This window comes from Syngnathus leptorhynchus, chromosome 22 (assembly GCF_054491065.1).
Source record: "Syngnathus leptorhynchus isolate UIUO chromosome 22, UIUO_Slep, whole genome shotgun sequence".
NCBI classification, from domain to species: Eukaryota; Metazoa; Chordata; class Actinopteri; order Syngnathiformes; family Syngnathidae; genus Syngnathus; species Syngnathus leptorhynchus.
This window is the reverse complement of record NC_141216.1, coordinates 5995326-6012047: the sequence shown is the minus strand read 5'-3', so window position 1 is coordinate 6012047 and position 16722 is coordinate 5995326. Positions and strand designations below refer to the sequence as shown.

Sequence of the window (16722 nt, the reverse complement as noted above, 5' to 3'; positions counted from 1 at the left end):
ATGTATGGCATCACCTGTGTTCGCTGCATGCGAGTATTGACGGACACATATTTGCTATCGTCGTCTCCCTTCTTGGACTCGATGCCTGCATTGCATTAACAAGCAGTCAAATCACACACAGGGGAAAAAAAACAACATCTCAAATGTTCTGATAAAATGTTGTTAGTGGAAGCAGTGCATGTCATCGGAGACCAGCTTTCCGAAACTTAAACCTATTAACTCCAGTTAGTTGATTTCAAGTGTGACATTTACTCTTCAGTTTCTTGTGGACTTGACTGGCCAGCGTCTTGATCTCGTCTCGTAGCGTCTGCAGCTCTTTCTTCATACCTGTAAAGATGACACCACGCCTTAGAAACTAAGTTGTGTCATTGAGACACATTGCACATATAAACACAACAAGCACCATCTCACCCTCCTCTGGCAGCGCCACGCCCAGAACCGTTTTCTGCTTGTTCTCGAGATCGCACACCATTCTCTTCAGGCTGAAGAGACCCTCGTGGATCTCTTGTACCTGCACGCGACAAACAACCCAATTTAAAATCCACTGTTCTAAGTCATTTTCAATCTCGTGAAAAATTGTCTTCACCTTTTTAAGGAAGCTCTCATTGTCCTTTTCCTCCTTGGCTGAGGAGCTTCCAGGTTTGATCATCAGCGATTTGCCCTCATCCTCATCGTCTGAAGCGTCGCCTTTCTGCGAACGTGGAAAAAGAAATCAGCCAGAGTGAGTCAACAATGTTAGGTTTCAAAGAATTTGCAGTTTGTTTGATTTTAAAGCAGGGTTGTGTATAAATTAAAGCTTTGCAGGGTTCATTTTAGTTCGGCTTTTTTGGTGGATAAATTCTTTCGATTTTGCAGGCTTAATTGACCGGAAGTTGTTTGTTTACATCAAAATACTGTATTTTCCCCAGTCTAAAGTGACATAATTGTATGATCTTCTAGACCACATATCAAAAAGTACGTTTAACCCGAATGTCCAGTTTTTGTGACGTGTATAGTAGATTTTTTTCGTATGCAAATCATGATGTGCCTTGATACACAACTACGACTGTCCGACTGCCCTTGCACATCCTCCAACGGAAGTCGCCGATAAAACAACGCCCAAAGCGGACGTCGAGGCAAAACTAAAGGTCAAATTGTTTTAAGGGCTATTCAAACGCATTTCGATTCTGTCCCAATGAGAAGGTTGTCGCGTGGTTAAAGATGACATTTCCGACCGTTACTCGATTGGGTGCTAAAATGCATGCTAGCGTGCTAAAGCTAAACACTCCTGTAGTACTTCTCGCACTTACGTTGCCCAATTCTTTAGTTCGATCCCGCATTTTCGTTGGCTCCTAACCGCGCAGAGTAATGCCGGAGACGCCGCAGCGGTACGCCGAAGTGTGTTGACTTGTCAGCGGGGTGAAATAACGTCAGCGATGAAAATGTGAAAAGTTAATAGTTTGGTTGTCATTCAACAAGTTTACTTGTGGGCTTCGGTTTTCCTTCTTCTTCACCTCCGCTGATAATCAGAGACGAACGTTTGGTTCATCAGCGCCGCTTAGCGGCGTAGCAGTGTAATTTCACCATACCCAATTTAGTGTAGTACCTGTTCCGAACCAGCAGGTAAACGAGTTCTCCAGAACTTGCTCATAGCGAGCGAGGACATAAAAACCTGTACCTTTGAAAAATAGCATATGTATCTCCTTTAAGGTATTTTATATGTATTTCTTAAGATAAATGTTTTGTTTGACACTTTCAATGACAGTGCTACTGGGCTCAACTGAACGTTCGTGTTTTGATGCACTTCACCTCCCATGATGCACCACGGCACCAGCGTCAAGCGCAAGTGGGAGGGAGAGCGAGAGCTGTCAGTGGCCGAGCACGGACGTCCAGATTCGGTCGACAAGCACCACCGTGAACACCTCGGGAGCAGCGAGTGAGGGAGGCGACCCACGGACACACGCCGGCCGTCCGCCCGCGTCGTCGTCCTTCGTCGCCGCTGCTGCAATGAAGCCAGAAGCGGTTGCTCGCCGTGGATGTAACGGCGGCGGACGTCATCCATGAGACCCCGCGGAGCTTGTGTGGCGCAGAAGACGACGACAAGATGAAGAAGCAGTTCAACCGAATGAGGCAGCTCGCCAACCAAACAGTGGGCAGGTAGGCTGCAATGAATGGAGGTCGTGTGATTGATGGCGTGGGCGTACACGGACAGGGGCGGACATGATGCCCGTGGATGACTGGGCATCCCCCCCCCCTTTAGGCACCCTGCAGTGATAAGTGGGGGTGGGGGGGGGATGGTCCCACTAGCATGGCTGTCACGTATTGATCTGACAATCATCACTGAGGACACTTGATTACGTTCACTATCGGTCTATCTATTCAAAAGAAAACATCTGGTTTTGTCATTAGATGGTGTACCTAATTGAGTGACCAGTGAGAGTATATGCGTTTGAAATTGTGACTGATGATATTCAACATCCTTTATGTGTCATACAAGTGTTTCCATTGTATCATTTTTTTTTCTATGTTAATGTTATCCAATGTGCATCGTTGTTGCGACATTGTAGATTATGAAGTCAACGCGTCTTTTTTGCTGTTGGCTTGTTTTAATGTTTAGATTGGTATCAGCAGACAAAATGCTATTATTATTTTTTTCTTTAGTTGTGTTGCATTCCAGAAAAGCTTTTTTAATCCCAGACTTGAACCGGCTGTCCAAGTATTTTGTGGCCGTACCAGTTCAACACTACGACACGTCACGCTTGATGAGAGATGTGCTTCATCCTGCCTAAATCCACAAAGTATAGAAACACTTGACATTTTCTACCTGTCTTCTTTTCTTCTCATTTCCCGGCTTAGCTCTCAGGTGAAATGGGAGAGAAATTCGGGTACAAGTTGTACAGCATGATGGATGCAAGCTGCTTTTTTTTTTTTCTGCGCTGTCTTTTAGCTTTGTCATAATATTCAGCTGTGAAAACCAACCTGGATCTCCGTGGTGCTCCCTGAATCTAATCTTTTAGTTTTTGTGGGTTTTACATTTGCCCAATTTCCACTATAGTAGAAGTGTGGAACAGGCCCGCTTGTTATTGGAGCACGTGTCGACCACACAGTAAGAAAGTGGGTCGACTTGTCGCCTTTCATTGACCAACGAGCTCAGTGTTTGTTCAAACGGAAGCCGGGACCGCCGGCCTGCAGACAGTGGCGCTGAATTTCAGCCGTGAATGAAAAGATATTAGTGAAACACAGAAACTCATCATCATCATGTATGCTTTTGTCTTACCAAGAGTTTTGCGATATTTGTTGCATTTATTTAGCACCACCTAAACTTGTTCCCCCCCAATGGCGTCGCTCCAATCCAGATGTGGGTCGCCAGAGGTTCAGACGCAGTTCAGCTCATCTCCAAAACAGCAAGCGTGCAGTGTTAATCCTGCCTAAACTGTGTGACTGAGCGACAAAGTGTAAAGCCAAAGAGGGGAGGATGAGTGCCGGAGGATGACGAGTCTTACTTCATTCACGATTTCCATGGCAACGACGCCGTCAAGAAAAAGATGGAGACGAAAATTATGACGTGAGGAATTTGTTGTCACAAAAAGAGGTGGAACGATTTGTGGATTTGGACGTCTTGGTAATTATTTTGTGTGCATAGTACACCTAATTTGTGGCCACAAATGAGGCATGGAGTAAAAGTAAAAATGACTCTTTTGATGAACCATAGGCTATAAAAATGGAGAAATTGTGTTGCATTTTAAAGTCATTAGCGGCTGCCGGTTCCTGTGAGTGAAGACGCGACTTGAAATGACTTTTTCTTGAATGGCTTAATTTTTTTTTTCTTTTTTCCTTCACATTGCAACCTCCTAAACATAATCCATTTGAGTCTCAACTTTGGCTATCATTTTGTACGAGATTTTCTGTTAACTTTCCAAAATTGACGTGTTAGCATACTAGCTTCATGACAAACATTCCATTAGTCCGTTCAAGTCGTGACTACTTTATGTGCTCTCCTGTAGTGTTGTTGAGGAACATCTGCACTCTGGTGACTTGTGACCTTCCAAGGCGAGCCTTAAAACTCGAGCGTGTCGACTGTGTGTCTGATGCAGCTGTGGTGGAACATGCCTTTGTTGCCGTGGCGACCGGGGCCCGGTTGTCTCGAGGTGACGTTAGCCAGCCAGCTGTACTGTCGGTGCGCTCTTGAGAGCACAGACGTGACAGGAAATGACATCACATGCTAGGAGACCCTTGATGAGAACCGCCTCGGAAATGTTTTGTTTTGTTGAGGAATGTTGAAAACCAGCTGCATCTTTTATTTAGAGCTGTTGCAACAATCAGGGCAGCCTTTGTCGAGTCACATACGGGCGCCTTGCAATGCGTGACCTCGATTAGGCGTTTCCATGGCAACGGTTGTGGCCTCTTGTGACCATGGCAACTATGTGATTCCCCGCGTCCATGTGTCTTATACTGAGATGGTCACTGATGAAAGTCGACCCAAGGGCATTCATCACATGACGGGTGGGCAACATCCGCAAACCTCTTAGCTATATTAATATTACGATTTCCGTTCAGCGAGGAACAATTTTATTCGAAGAAAAATGCTCACGAGCAATGTTTACGTGTATGTACTATAATCATTCATTTACACGATATGGTCTTTAAAAAGTCAAGTCCCAGAATGCCGGCTCGTGTGAGTCAAGCTCAGATGAGTCAGAGCTCAGTGGACTTTCCCACCGTCCGCCTCGTTTCTTCTCAGGACTGATGAGTGGATCTGTCTGGGAACAACTGAATTTGTAAAGTAGCCATTTTGCGCCTACCGTTAGCATAAGGGTTGACACAATTTGTACTCGTATCAATTAGCTGCACTAAATTTGATTCTATCGTGACATATTCTCAAATTTTCAATCTTTCGTACGTTTCAGACAAGCCAGACCCCCCTCCAAAAAAAAAATCTACACGTTCCTGATAACATCGAGGAACGAGGAATGTGGGTCGTAACGAGGAGGAGAGGCCTTGCGGGGAGTGCCGTAAATATCTCCCTGCTTTAAATGGCGCCCGTTGCTTTATTGGGAGCTCGCCGTAACGAGTCCACGCGGACCCAGAGGAGCTGTGAGGGAGCCTGAGGGCAATTGGCGCTTTGAAAAACGCACAGAATCCTCCTCTCTCTTTACTTCACCAAACATGCTGAGCTGCCTTGACACAAAAGGAGAGCGAGCGAGCGAGCGAGCGAGAGAGAGAGAGAGAGAGAGAGAGAGAGAGAGAGAGAGAGAGAGCGTCCTTGAAAATGTTGCTCAGTGATACTTTGTGCTTGCAACACACCTGCTTGATGGGGTAAAAGCAGGTGAACATCAGGATCCGTCATCAATAATGGAGCATTTAAAGCTGTGTAAAAGCAGTACTTATTTTTCCCAAAATATATTTTTGTTGTTTGTAGGGGAAGGAATTGGTATGTTTGTTTTTTTTTGGACGCCTGCCCTCCATAGTTAAGTACATGTCAACCTTGCGCTACTCGTCAATCATCACCCGTTTTGTTTTTTTTGTTTTTTAATGAATGAATGCCTTGACAGGACAGTACATACTGCACACGCCTGCCGCCACCGCAGCCACATTTAATTTGTAAATCAATTGTCATGAACCACCACAAACAAGCCTTTCATCAGATACACTATTTTGACTGTTACTTATAAATTATTGTCAGAATGTGTGATTATTTTTTCTTTTTTTAACCTTGAGGGATAAAAAAAAAATAAAACCCATATTGCCCAGATTTAAAAGTCGCACATTTTTATACGCTGCCTACTTCCTGTATTGAATAGAGGCGTGGAAGTGTTGTTGTTATTTTTAGCCCGGCTGAATTATTGATGCTGTCGTTGAGAGAAACATTAAAGTTTTAAGTTGGAGCTGCTGCAGCAAGTTCTGTGTCAGAATCAGAACCTCAGCACTTACTCACCAGCTCCATGATGGGGAGTTGAAACTTTCTTTTCCATTTATCCGTTAGGGTTGCAGGTGAGCTACATAATGAAATGGAAGATGGTAGCTGAGATTGGACGCCATGTTTAAAAACGGTCTTGCCACCAAAGTGGGTCGGGGTACGGCGGTGGAATTTGGAGCGCAGCCCGCTTTGTCTATGTGCTGAGAGTTTGGAGAAGTGAGGCCTTGGGGATGGAGGGAGGGGGCAAGGTTGGGTCGTGAGCAGCATTTTCATGAGCTCCTCTTTCTGGGCCAGCTCCAGCTTCGGGCCGGGTTTGATTATCACGTGACCCCTATGTTTGTCATGCAATACCAGTACAGCACCAGCAGCACCAGTGCAGGGGGCGAAGGGGATGCGCTAGTTAGTCGGATCATTGGCCAAAACCAATTTTTAGAAGTCTTAATATTGCATTTGCTACCGCTACTACTATTCTGCCTGCCTGTCGGTGACATCATCCCAGAAAGTATTTCCTCCCGCTCTGCGGTTGCCATGGAGACCACCGGCTGGTTAACAATGGGCTCAGATTGAAAGACCTATTAGTCACATCACTGTTAATCCTGACATTGAGGCTGTGACACTGTGTGTCGATGAGGAGGTGGAGGAAGTACACGCACGCTAACACACATGCATGCTAACACTCGCTAGCATATGTAAAACATGTCCATTGAGTGGCAGATTGATTGATGGCTGATGAGGTAAAGTGAAAGGACCAGATAGTCAGGTTTCATTCTTTCTTCCCTATGCTTCCTCCTCCTCCTCCTCACTTGATGCCTCGACGGGCCTGAAAGCAGTCGCTGTCCCACCTACTGGTGAGGGCATGTGGAAGCGAAAGCTACGGATGAGCAGAGCTCGAGCTGCACTTCTGTGAGTTTGTGGTTTTTTTTTTTTTTTAAATATTATTTCGAACAGAAAGTGAGGAAGAACGAACCCAAGCGGGCTGATGATTTTATTGATCGCTCGCCGCTTGAGGCAGTTGTCTTTTTGACGGACAGACGTCAGCGAGAATGCTGCTTTGTTGTTGACAGATTTTCTATTATGAGCGGCAAACGTTTGAAGAACATGGTTTTTCCATTGAGGACTTTTCTGAAGTCAAAAATGTGTGTGTGTGTGTGTGGGGGGGGGGGGGGCTTCCCACGAGTCTGCGTCAACGCAGAAACTAGCAATGAATCATTTGCCTCCTACAATATTCATAAGAAATGCAGCGAACGGGATTGTGACATGCATGTAATATCTGTGTGTGTGTGTGTGTGTGTTTCCCAGTTGCTATGGCAACCATATCCGTCCAAGTTGAGCCTGACTCTCAATGAGGCTTCTTTTCTTTATTCTCTCGCAGGGCTGAGAAGACCGAAGTGTTAAGCGAAGACCTCCTCCAGGTATGTACGAATGGACACGTGCGCTCATCTCAAATAAATGAAAACGATTTGATGTATTTCTTGTGTCTTCTTTGTCGTGTATCAGGCGGAGAAGCGTCTGGAGCTGGTCAAGCAGGTGTCGCACAGCACCCACAAGAAGTTGGCGGCGTGTCTGCAGGGTCAGCAGAACGTGGAGGTGGACAAGAAGTCGGTCAGGTCGCCGTCGGTGAGAAGACGAGACACACTTTGTTTATTGACCTCATTGACCTACCCGAGATTAAACGTGCTCGACTCCGGTCCAGTAGGTGGCACTGACGTGCATTGCAGGAAAGAAGGAAGAGGAGAACAAGTCTCACGTGAAGCCGGTCATCATTATGATCCATTTTGTGTTTTCATGTAGAAGAAACTTCCTCTCGCGACGCTAGCACAATGCATGGTGGAGGGGGCGGCGTTGCTCGGGGACGAGACTATGCTTGGGTGAGCACACGGAATCGGTGGTGGCGGAGCTCTTAGTGCTTGGCATACTCCCAGTCCTAAATGGCCGTCGTCGCTTCTGCTGCCGTAGGAAGATGCTGAAGCTGTGCGGCGAGACGCAGGACAAACTGTCCCAGGAGCTCGTCCTGTTCGAAGGCACCATCGAGAGAGACGTCATGGACCCGTTATATGACCTCGCCGAGGTACTATAGCTACGCTTGGCAGGAGAGGAGGAGGGGGGGGGGGGGGGAGTAATGAAATGCTTGTGACCTTGCGTTTGCCGCTCTACCTCAATGTGACACCTGCATGCTTGTAAAAGAATCCGCATGAGAGCAGCGCACACGATTGATTGACTGTGTGTGTCGCATTGGCTCGCAACTGACAACAAAAGTCAACTCTGCTCGCCTCCTTCAGGTGGAAATCCCAAACATCCAGAAACAAAGGAAACATTTAACCAAACTGGTCCTGGATATGGACTCCGCTCGCACCCGGTTAGTCTTGCACCCTTGTCGATGTGTGTGAGAAACAGACCTGAGATCAGTACGCTTTCCATCCCTGGCGTTGAAACAACAGGTACTATCAGTCCGGCAAGTCCTCGGGCCTGTCCAGCAACCTCCAGCCCAGCGGTGGCAAAGCCGAGCATCTGAGGGAGGAGATGGAGGAGGCCGCCAATCGCATGGAGATCTGTCGGGTCAGGACTTCACCTTAAACGCAATGTTTGCCTTCTCAAATGGACCCGATCTTCATTTGATTTTGCTCGCCGTCCCCAGGACCAGCTGTCTGCCGACATGTACAGCTCCATGGCCAAAGAACTCGACTATGCAAGCTACTTCCAGACCGTATGTTAAAAAAAAAAAACCAAAAAAAAAACGTAGCGCACATTGACTCGTGCTGTGTATCCCGTAGCTGATTGAAGTCCAGGCCGAGTACCACAGGAAGTCACTGGAGCTGCTGCAGAACATTCTGCCTCAGATTAAAGCTCATCAGGGTAAACAACACACACTGCTTTTAAAAATAGGAAAATCAGCAGTATAGTGGGGGAACACTGTATTATGGCCGAGTGTGCATCTAATGCGTGCGTGTGTGTTTTGTCAGAGTCGTGGGCGGAGAAGCCTTGCTACGGGAAGCCGCTGGAAGAGCACTTAGAGCTCAGCGGGAGAGATATTGCTTTCCCCATCGAGGCCTGTGTCACCATGCTGCTGGAGTGCGGCATGCAAGAGGAGGTCAGATGGACAATAACTGAGATGATGTCATGCACGCACACACAAGATCATTTGACATGACCTCCATGATGCTCAAAAGTGCCCTGTGGTTTCTTTTACGGGCCTTTCAGGGTTTGTTCCGAGTGGCTCCTTCCGCCTCTAAGCTGAAGAAGCTCAAGGCGTCTTTGGACTGCGGCGTGCTGGACGTCCAGGAGTACTCAGCTGACCCCCACGCCATCGCAGGTGAGCTGGTGTGTTGCCCACGTGTGCGTTCTCATGTCGTTGACACAAATTCAATCTTTGTCCTGTAGGCGCTTTGAAATCTTACCTGCGTGAGCTCCCCGAGCCCCTGATGACGTTTGAGCTTTACAACGACTGGATTCAGGCCTCAAAGTAAGGAGTCTTTACATCTACAGAGTGGAATTGTGGGATTATTATTATATATTTTTTTTTAACTTGGTCCTGCTTCCTACAGTATTCCAGACCAGGACAAAAGGTTGCAGGCTCTCCGCGGCGCTTGTGACAAACTACCGCCAGCCAGCAACAACAACTTCAGGTGAGACTGAAGGCTTCAACTTCAAGTTGTTGGCTCCTTTTGGATATTTGCTGGAGGCCCGTGATGAAAGTGATGAGACGGAGCGCAAACTGCACGCGTGGGTGTATCTGTCGCATCTTACAAATGGAGTTTATTTTTAGCGCCTCTTCTCAGAGGAGATGTCAGACAGCGTCGCTCACCATAGCGAGCCGCCTGATGCTCGCACCAGCACACACGGCCGGCCCACTGGCCCATTTTTCTTTCCTCAAGGGTCTTCTCAAATGGGGAGTTGTGTTTAGCTCTGGGAGGTTTTTATGGAAGTTTATCACACGCGGCTCCACTTGGTCGTCGGGAAGCTTGTACAGCTCAGTAATCTCGTGTTTTTCTTCTTGTGGCTCCGCCGGGAAAAGAAGAAGAAGAAATGAGGAGAAGTAGGTTATGCAAATGTGCGCGACGACCTTGCTCTTATTTCCTGCCACATGTTTGCAGATATTTGATTAAGTTCCTGTCCAAACTGACGGAATACCAGGATGTGAACAAGATGACTCCCGGGAACATTGCCATCGTGCTGGGGCCCAACCTGCTGTGGACGCACAGCGACGGGTAGGACCAGGTTACATTTACCCAAAAATATTTAGTTGAATATATATATATATATATTTTTTTATACCTCATTTAAAAATGATCGTCCATTTTGAACAATTAGAAATTGTGACATCTCAAGACAGTAGCACCACCTTCAGACTTGTTATCGTCCTTTCGGATGTGCTGATTAAAAACCTCCGGACGACCGTTTCCGAGCTGGGGTCTGTTCACGATGGTGACGCAGCAGTTTGAGAAGAAAAAAAAAAGAAATGATTCCAAATGATGTCAATTTTATAACAAATCTGTTTTGGTAGCTTGTTCACCTTGTGTCCTCTGCAGCAACATCACAGAGATGATGACCACAGTATCCCTGCAAATCGTCGGCATCATCGAGCCCATCATACAGCACGCCGACTGGTTCTTCCCCGGAGGTGAGGCGCTCACACCTGCTGGAATATCATCTTCAACGCTCCCATCAACCAAATATATTCATATATATATATATATATATATATAACCAGAAATTGAGTTCAACGTGACGGGCAACTACGGCAGTCCGGTGCACAGCAACCACAACGCCAACTACAGCTCCATGCCGTCTCCCGACATGGAGCAGATGGAGCGGCGGCAGAACGAGCAGAGCCGCAGACCCCTCAGCGTGGCCACTGACAACATGATGCTGGAGTTCTACAAGAAAGATGGGTAGGACTTCCGGCTTTCCAAAAAATACTCCCAAATTGCTTAACATAGCGAGTGGTTGTGAAAGAGACTTGAAGTCAAAAGTGACAAAGGATTATGTCTCTCTCCCTTTTTGTGATCCTTCCACCATTCTTTTAAAGCTCTTATCTGCCCCAACCGGGGCGTCTCGGCGCAACTCGGCTAATTAACCCGGACCCGGCTCTGATCCGTAGCCAGCGGCAGTCTTAGCTGTAAAGGATTTGACGTGAAAGTATCTGAGCGTGATACGAATAATCAATTTCCGATCCATTAAGTTCAACTTATTTGGGCCCTCTTGAATACTTTTTCTTATTATTATTTTGAAGAATGAATCACCTTTATGAATTCATTCACCTATCTTTTGGATTGAATTTGTTTTAAGAACAACTTTGTTGAGCCCCAACACAAGTTTCACAGATTGACCTTTCTTTGTGTCCTCATTCTACTTCTTTTTCTCAATTTGAACCATGCAGCATCAGGAAAATCCAGAGGTAGCGTAATCACCCTTTCACCCCTCTCGTTACGGATTCGTTGTGTGTCGTGTCGGTGTTGGGTGGACTTGAACAAAGCGGCCAGGTTGTGTATCCAAGTTGCATCATTGTGATGTTTTGGATTCATTCGACGGGAAGACACAAGGGTTTCCAGTCCTAAAACATCCGTGTTCTTACGTCGGAAGTGGATCCTGTGAACGAGCCCCCCCCCCCCCCCCCCAAGCTCAAGCCCTCCTTTGCAGTGATTGGCTGTGCGTCTGTGTCCCACTACAGCATGGGAGTCAGGGTGATGGACACCTCTTGGGTGTCCCGCAGGGGCTCGTCGTCCTCACGTAAAACCACATCCACGCCCCCCAGCGTGCGGGCGCCCACCCCGCCCACGGACGCGCTCACCCCCGAGCCGCCCGGAACCCCCTCGGGGTCGCCCTCCCCCACCCCTCCTCCCACTAACAACGAGCGAGCCAGGTAAGGCTGTTGTGCCACCCCCGAGGCCACCCCCTCGTTTCAGCCCCCTAACCTGTGCCCCGCAGCTGACCTTTAATCGTGCCCCTCCGAAGACCTTCCTTCAACCTTTTAACCTTTGACCCCAGACATGCTTGAATATGTTTTTTTTTTTAGCCCCTTTCACGCTGCCTTCCGAGCATATTTGCGCATCGGAGGCGTTACGGTGGAGTTTTTACCCAGCTATTGTAAGATTTCACAAGATGGTACAAGGTTTGCGGTAATAGGATTTAGTTTTTTTTTTTCGTGAATGTTGGCGAATTCATTCCAGAACAAACCTGCTAAGAGATGAATGAATTAGTAGCAAATTGCAACCACGCGTGGGAAGGCTGCAATATTCTCCTCTCACATCAACATAGTTCCTCGGCAGCGAGATAACGTCTAAAGAAGCGCAACTTTCGGCGATGCAACTAGTACTCCTGTGATGTGCCAATTGCGTCGGCGTGAAAGGGGCCACGGCTGCACGTGCGGCGCTCTCATGTTGTCTTTTGGCCGTCAGCCCCCGCATGTTTCACAGCTTCACCTTCCATTGTCGCAAGGCTCTGCAGTGGATGAGGTGATGCTTCTTTATTCTTCCTCACCATGGGGTGATGTTTCCCACCCATTTCTCCTCTCCGACAGCTACCCCGCTCGCCGTAAAACGTTTCTTTTATCATTCCAGCTCGGATGACGCTTCGGACGCCTGTAACGCTCACCCCTCCCCTGAGGAGGAGAGGCCGCCCCCCCCTTACCCGTCTTCCTCACCCTTCTCGCTCCCTCCCCAACACTTTTCCACCCGAGCACCCCCCGGTATGCGCCCGCTCTCCCGCAGTCCCGAATGCGTGCCCGTGGGCCCGTCGCTCGTGCCCCGCCGTTCGGGCTACAGCCCGCCCCCATTCCTCCACTCCCTGTGCTCGTCCCCGCAGCCCCTTGACATCAACTCCAACCCGCGTGCCCAAAGCTCCCCGCCCTTGCACAAGCAGGCCTCCCTAGCCGAGCCCCTGCATGCGCCCCCTGCCGACACAAACGGATCCTCCCTCTACATCAAACCCCCGCTCGTTCTTACTCGCCACGATCTATTCCTGGGCTCCCCCAAACCCCCTGGCACGCCCTTATCCGCCCCCCCTCCTTGGGCCACCTGTAGCCGAGAACGAGGACGCAAGGCCGCTAGGTAAATGCAAGAACACCCCCTTTTTTTTTTTCTTTTTCCCCCCCCCCCCCCCCCCCACACAGGTAAGAGGTGGGTGATGGGATAGCAGCAGCATTTTTTTTTTTTTTTTTTTGCCGTTATCCAATGCATCTTTAATGCAAGTCATCGCTGCTACGTGCTGGTTGCCAGGAAATGCGGAGGAGGCAGTTGCTAGGCAACAAGGAAGAGTCAAAGCCTCCTGTGATGAAAGGGGGATTACGTGTGGGCAGGAAACAGGGGTCCGCAGACTCATCTTGTATCATTTCAAAAATATTTAACCAATTACTTTCTACCTTACCTTTGGGCTCGGGTCCAAAATAAAAGCTTTAACTTTTTGATTACGGCAAGTGGGTGGTGATGAGTCACATCGGCATGTGTGAGACTCCACCGCTTCACACGCAAAAATAGGAAAGCATGGCTGTGACGTCGTATCATGTGAATGTCAAAGGCTCATTTGCATGGCTCCGCCCCCAATTTGAAACGCTGCAGTCATCTTCATTTGCTGGAAACTTCTGTCGAGCCTTAGATGTTTTTGCCCTTCAACCCTCATTATGGCTATCCTGTAAGTTGAGCTGTGAGATCTTTTTGTAATTACAATAATGCAGGGTGCAAATCTGATGGGTGAGGTCATCTTGGAATCTAAATCGGTGTTTTTTTTTGGTTTCATTTCAGCACTCTGAAGAACAAGGAACTATCTCCAGTCATTGGGCAGAAGGGATTCCAGGGGTCATTTTCTTCTGGCTGCCAGTCTGAGCACAGCCCGCACACGCTACGGAGAGGTAAGATGATGTCATCACATGTGCCTCTAGTTAACCTCAAAGTTTGGATGTTTGTTTTATCTCATCCCCTAGCAAAGAAGCTTGCTCCAATCCCGCCTAAAGTCCCCTACAGCCAGACGGGGGCTGTGTCGGAGCAATCCACGGGCCAGCCGTCTCCTGTCAGCCTATCGCCCACGCCCCCTAGCACCCCTTCGCCATACGGCTTCGGCTACCCGCAGGGTTACGCCACTATCGGCTCCCTGGGACACGTCCAGATGGCCGGCACGCCGTCTCTGTCCTCGCCGCCTTCGCTGGCCGGGACGCTCACCAAAGTCCGGCCCACGCCCAAGCCGCCCCGGCAGAGGCCCAGCTTGCCTCCTCCGCAGCCGCCCTCCACACCCGGCACCAGCCCCCAGCCACTGGAGCACTCGTCGGGCCTGCTGGATGGTTTGTCTCCTGGAGAGAGCATGTCCACAGGTACGTGCTGTCATTTTCTTCAATAAGATTGAAATCCACCACAAGAGTATCAAAACTCAAAAGGGTCAAACTCTCTTTTTTTGTGAGTCGCTATTTGTGTTAGATGACCACTCAATAGGTTGAACTGTTCTGATGTGAAATTGTTGTTGATTATTTGCAGCCGTTTGAGCCGTCGTTTTGTTTGAGGGACTTTTAGGGTAAGCAGGACTTCATTTAACCCCCACCATCCCTCCAACTTGCATCTTGGCCATATGGCGAATCCCCCCCCCACCCCCCCCCCACCCACCATAAGTCAGAGCCAACGTCTCATTGCGCCCATTTTGCATGGCTCATGCGGGCACGATGGGTGCACAAAATGAAACTGAGCTAAAGACAGCTTGGTCCCTCTAATTCCTGCTGCCAGCTTTGAGCGTCACTCCTACCTTTTGCCACCGTCTCCCTCCCTCCCTCCCTCCCTCCCTCTCCCCACTCCTCCACGTGTGCATATACAGAATATGATTTGCTACGAGGTAGTCGGTGTACATCTTGTATAACAGAAAGTTACATCCTCCTGCTCTGTGATGTTTTTACGGAAATATTGAAGAGCATTCCAAAGGCAACTCATGAAGCGCTGTTAAACTCCATGCCCATCACTTTTTAAGTCACTGCTGGAAAACAATGTTGACACTTTGACCCAAATTGGACAGTTTAGGCTATCTTGAGTTATTTTGAGGGAGTAATAAATGTACATTGTTGTACAAGCTGTACTTGGACTACTTTACGCCGTTCGTCGCCAAGTGTCATTTCTTCAGTCTTGAAAATATAGAATCAAATATTTACATAACGGATGAGGGGTATACTCACTTTTGTGAGACACGGTAGAAACATTATAAAACATTCTCTGGTCATCTTGTGATATTATTTTCCTTCCCCATGCCTGATTTGGACTCGCACACTCCTCGCCCAGCATGGCCCCAACCCCCCCCACCTGGAATCTTCTCAGCATCCCAACCTGAAGGCTTTCTGAATGATGAGTAAATGTTTTCCTCTTGCTCCTGCAGATTCCTTCTGCAACCTAGATATTCCCGTCATTAACATGGAGCTGGACAGCCTTCTGGATTTGGCTCAAATCTCCCACCTCAGGCACTCGGTAGCGCTGCTGGACTCGAGCCGCCTCAGAACCACCGAGTCGGAGGGGGTGGAGGATTCGGAGAGCACGGTCCTATGACGCCGCAGGCTCTCCCCTCCTTTCTCCTTCTCCCCCTAATGTATTCATGCATTTGGATTGCCCCCTATGTTTGGTTTCTCTTTGCCTTATTTGATGACTTGAACGCCAGACAAGGAACACACAAGCGCGCCAATCTTCTGCAAGGAATATCGACAACTATTCCCCTCTCGGCATGGACATCAGCCTGAGTGTGCACTGCATGTGTGTGCGCGTGCGTGCGTATTATCAACCAACATGCACGTTGTAGATACTTAGCCGAATAACAAAAACAAAAACAAAACAAAAAACATCTTGGTGGTTATAATTAATTGAGTGAAAACTATTTATTGTCTATACTGTACATTTGCAGAGTTTATGATTTCCAATCAAACATCAGATCGTATTTTATATTGACAGGAGAACACATAATACATCCGAAAAAGACATTTAAGATGCTGTAACGTACACAGATTGAACATTTAAATCAGTGTTTCCTTAGTGTACCGCTAGAGGGAGCTTGCGCACCACACTTTGAGAAGAACCCTTGATCGAGAAGGTCATTCAGGTGAACGAGAGAGAAAAAAAACATGCTCTCATCACCAAGAGGGGGCCCCTACTATTTTTGTCCCAGTTGATGGATGCACTTTTTTTCTACATGGATGATGACCACATGTGAAGGCATAGATGTGCAAAGCATCCTGTTTATTTTCAGCAGAGTATTTATGATACAGATCTATTTCTTGCAAAAGCTTTTTACTTGACACCCATGTGGGCAAGGAGAAGCTTTCAAACATGGGACCAGATATATCTCTCACTTGGCACACGCAAAAAAAAAAAAGTGTAAATAAGTTGTTGTACATACATGCTATGTATATAGGGACTTCAGTATAAATATATATGTAGATGTATAGAAATACTGGCTGGATTGAAATGAACACATGAAGATAACACTCATTGTTTTGTCTCCATTTTTCATATTAGCACTTATAGTCTATTGTTTTACACAATTAACCCCCTTGGGCTGATTTTAATATTTATTTGAGAAAAGAAATGGACAATACATGTTGACTTGGACATGGAATTAGTGGGATTGAACTCTTCAAAAACAGACCAGAGTTTAATTCACAATATGAATTGACAGCTAATCTGCATTGTTTACAATATTTGATTAAACCTACTGTAGAACAATTCAAATAATCACCCGCCTTTATGTTGTGTTGTTTGTGTTTTACGCGATTCACTGGAATGTAAAACTGACAGGTTATGTGTGTTTTGTGGTGGAGGGTCCGTGTCTCTTTCGGTCATTGGATATTTCGTTTGGAAGCAAATATTAAAAATGGA

At 47.5% G+C, this 16722-nt stretch overlaps 2 protein-coding genes across 4 annotated transcripts in view; one reads left to right on the top strand and one right to left on the bottom strand.

Moving 5' to 3' along the window:
* Window positions 1–1519, bottom strand: part of stx4 (syntaxin 4) — a 3290-nt gene extending 1771 nt beyond the window's left edge. The window contains exons 1-5 of the mRNA XM_085904818.1: window positions 1290–1519; window positions 587–691; window positions 412–511; window positions 253–327; window positions 15–85 (exon numbers count right to left, since the gene is read on the bottom strand). Of these exons, the coding sequence (XP_085760944.1) occupies window positions 15–85; window positions 253–327; window positions 412–511; window positions 587–691; window positions 1290–1319 (381 nt within the window). The 5' untranslated portion in view covers window positions 1320–1519. The remainder of the gene's footprint in view (window positions 1–14; window positions 86–252; window positions 328–411; window positions 512–586; window positions 692–1289) is intronic.
* Window positions 614–16722, top strand: LOC147039704 (rho GTPase-activating protein 44-like). 3 transcript variants are annotated; one of them, XM_085904817.1, is made up of 24 exons: window positions 1005–1127; window positions 1745–2136; window positions 7269–7308; window positions 7394–7513; window positions 7688–7764; window positions 7853–7964; window positions 8176–8252; window positions 8335–8452; window positions 8532–8600; window positions 8668–8749; window positions 8857–8984; window positions 9095–9206; window positions 9275–9356; window positions 9439–9519; window positions 9988–10101; window positions 10423–10514; window positions 10605–10785; window positions 11274–11291; window positions 11565–11756; window positions 12292–12348; window positions 12454–12942; window positions 13633–13739; window positions 13812–14195; window positions 15236–16722. In XM_085904817.1, the coding sequence occupies exons 2-24, from the start codon at window positions 2084–2086 to the stop codon at window positions 15400–15402; spliced, it is 2952 nt and encodes a 983-aa protein (XP_085760943.1). In that variant the 5' UTR covers window positions 1005–1127; window positions 1745–2083; the 3' UTR covers window positions 15403–16722. The 3 variants fall into 3 exon arrangements, with proteins under 3 accessions (XP_085760942.1, XP_085760943.1, XP_085760941.1); XM_085904816.1 differs by lacking the exons at window positions 1005–1127; window positions 11274–11291; window positions 11565–11756; window positions 12292–12348; window positions 12454–12942 and adding an exon at window positions 614–721; XM_085904815.1 differs by lacking the exons at window positions 11274–11291; window positions 11565–11756; window positions 12292–12348; window positions 12454–12942 and having other exon boundaries at window positions 1006–1127.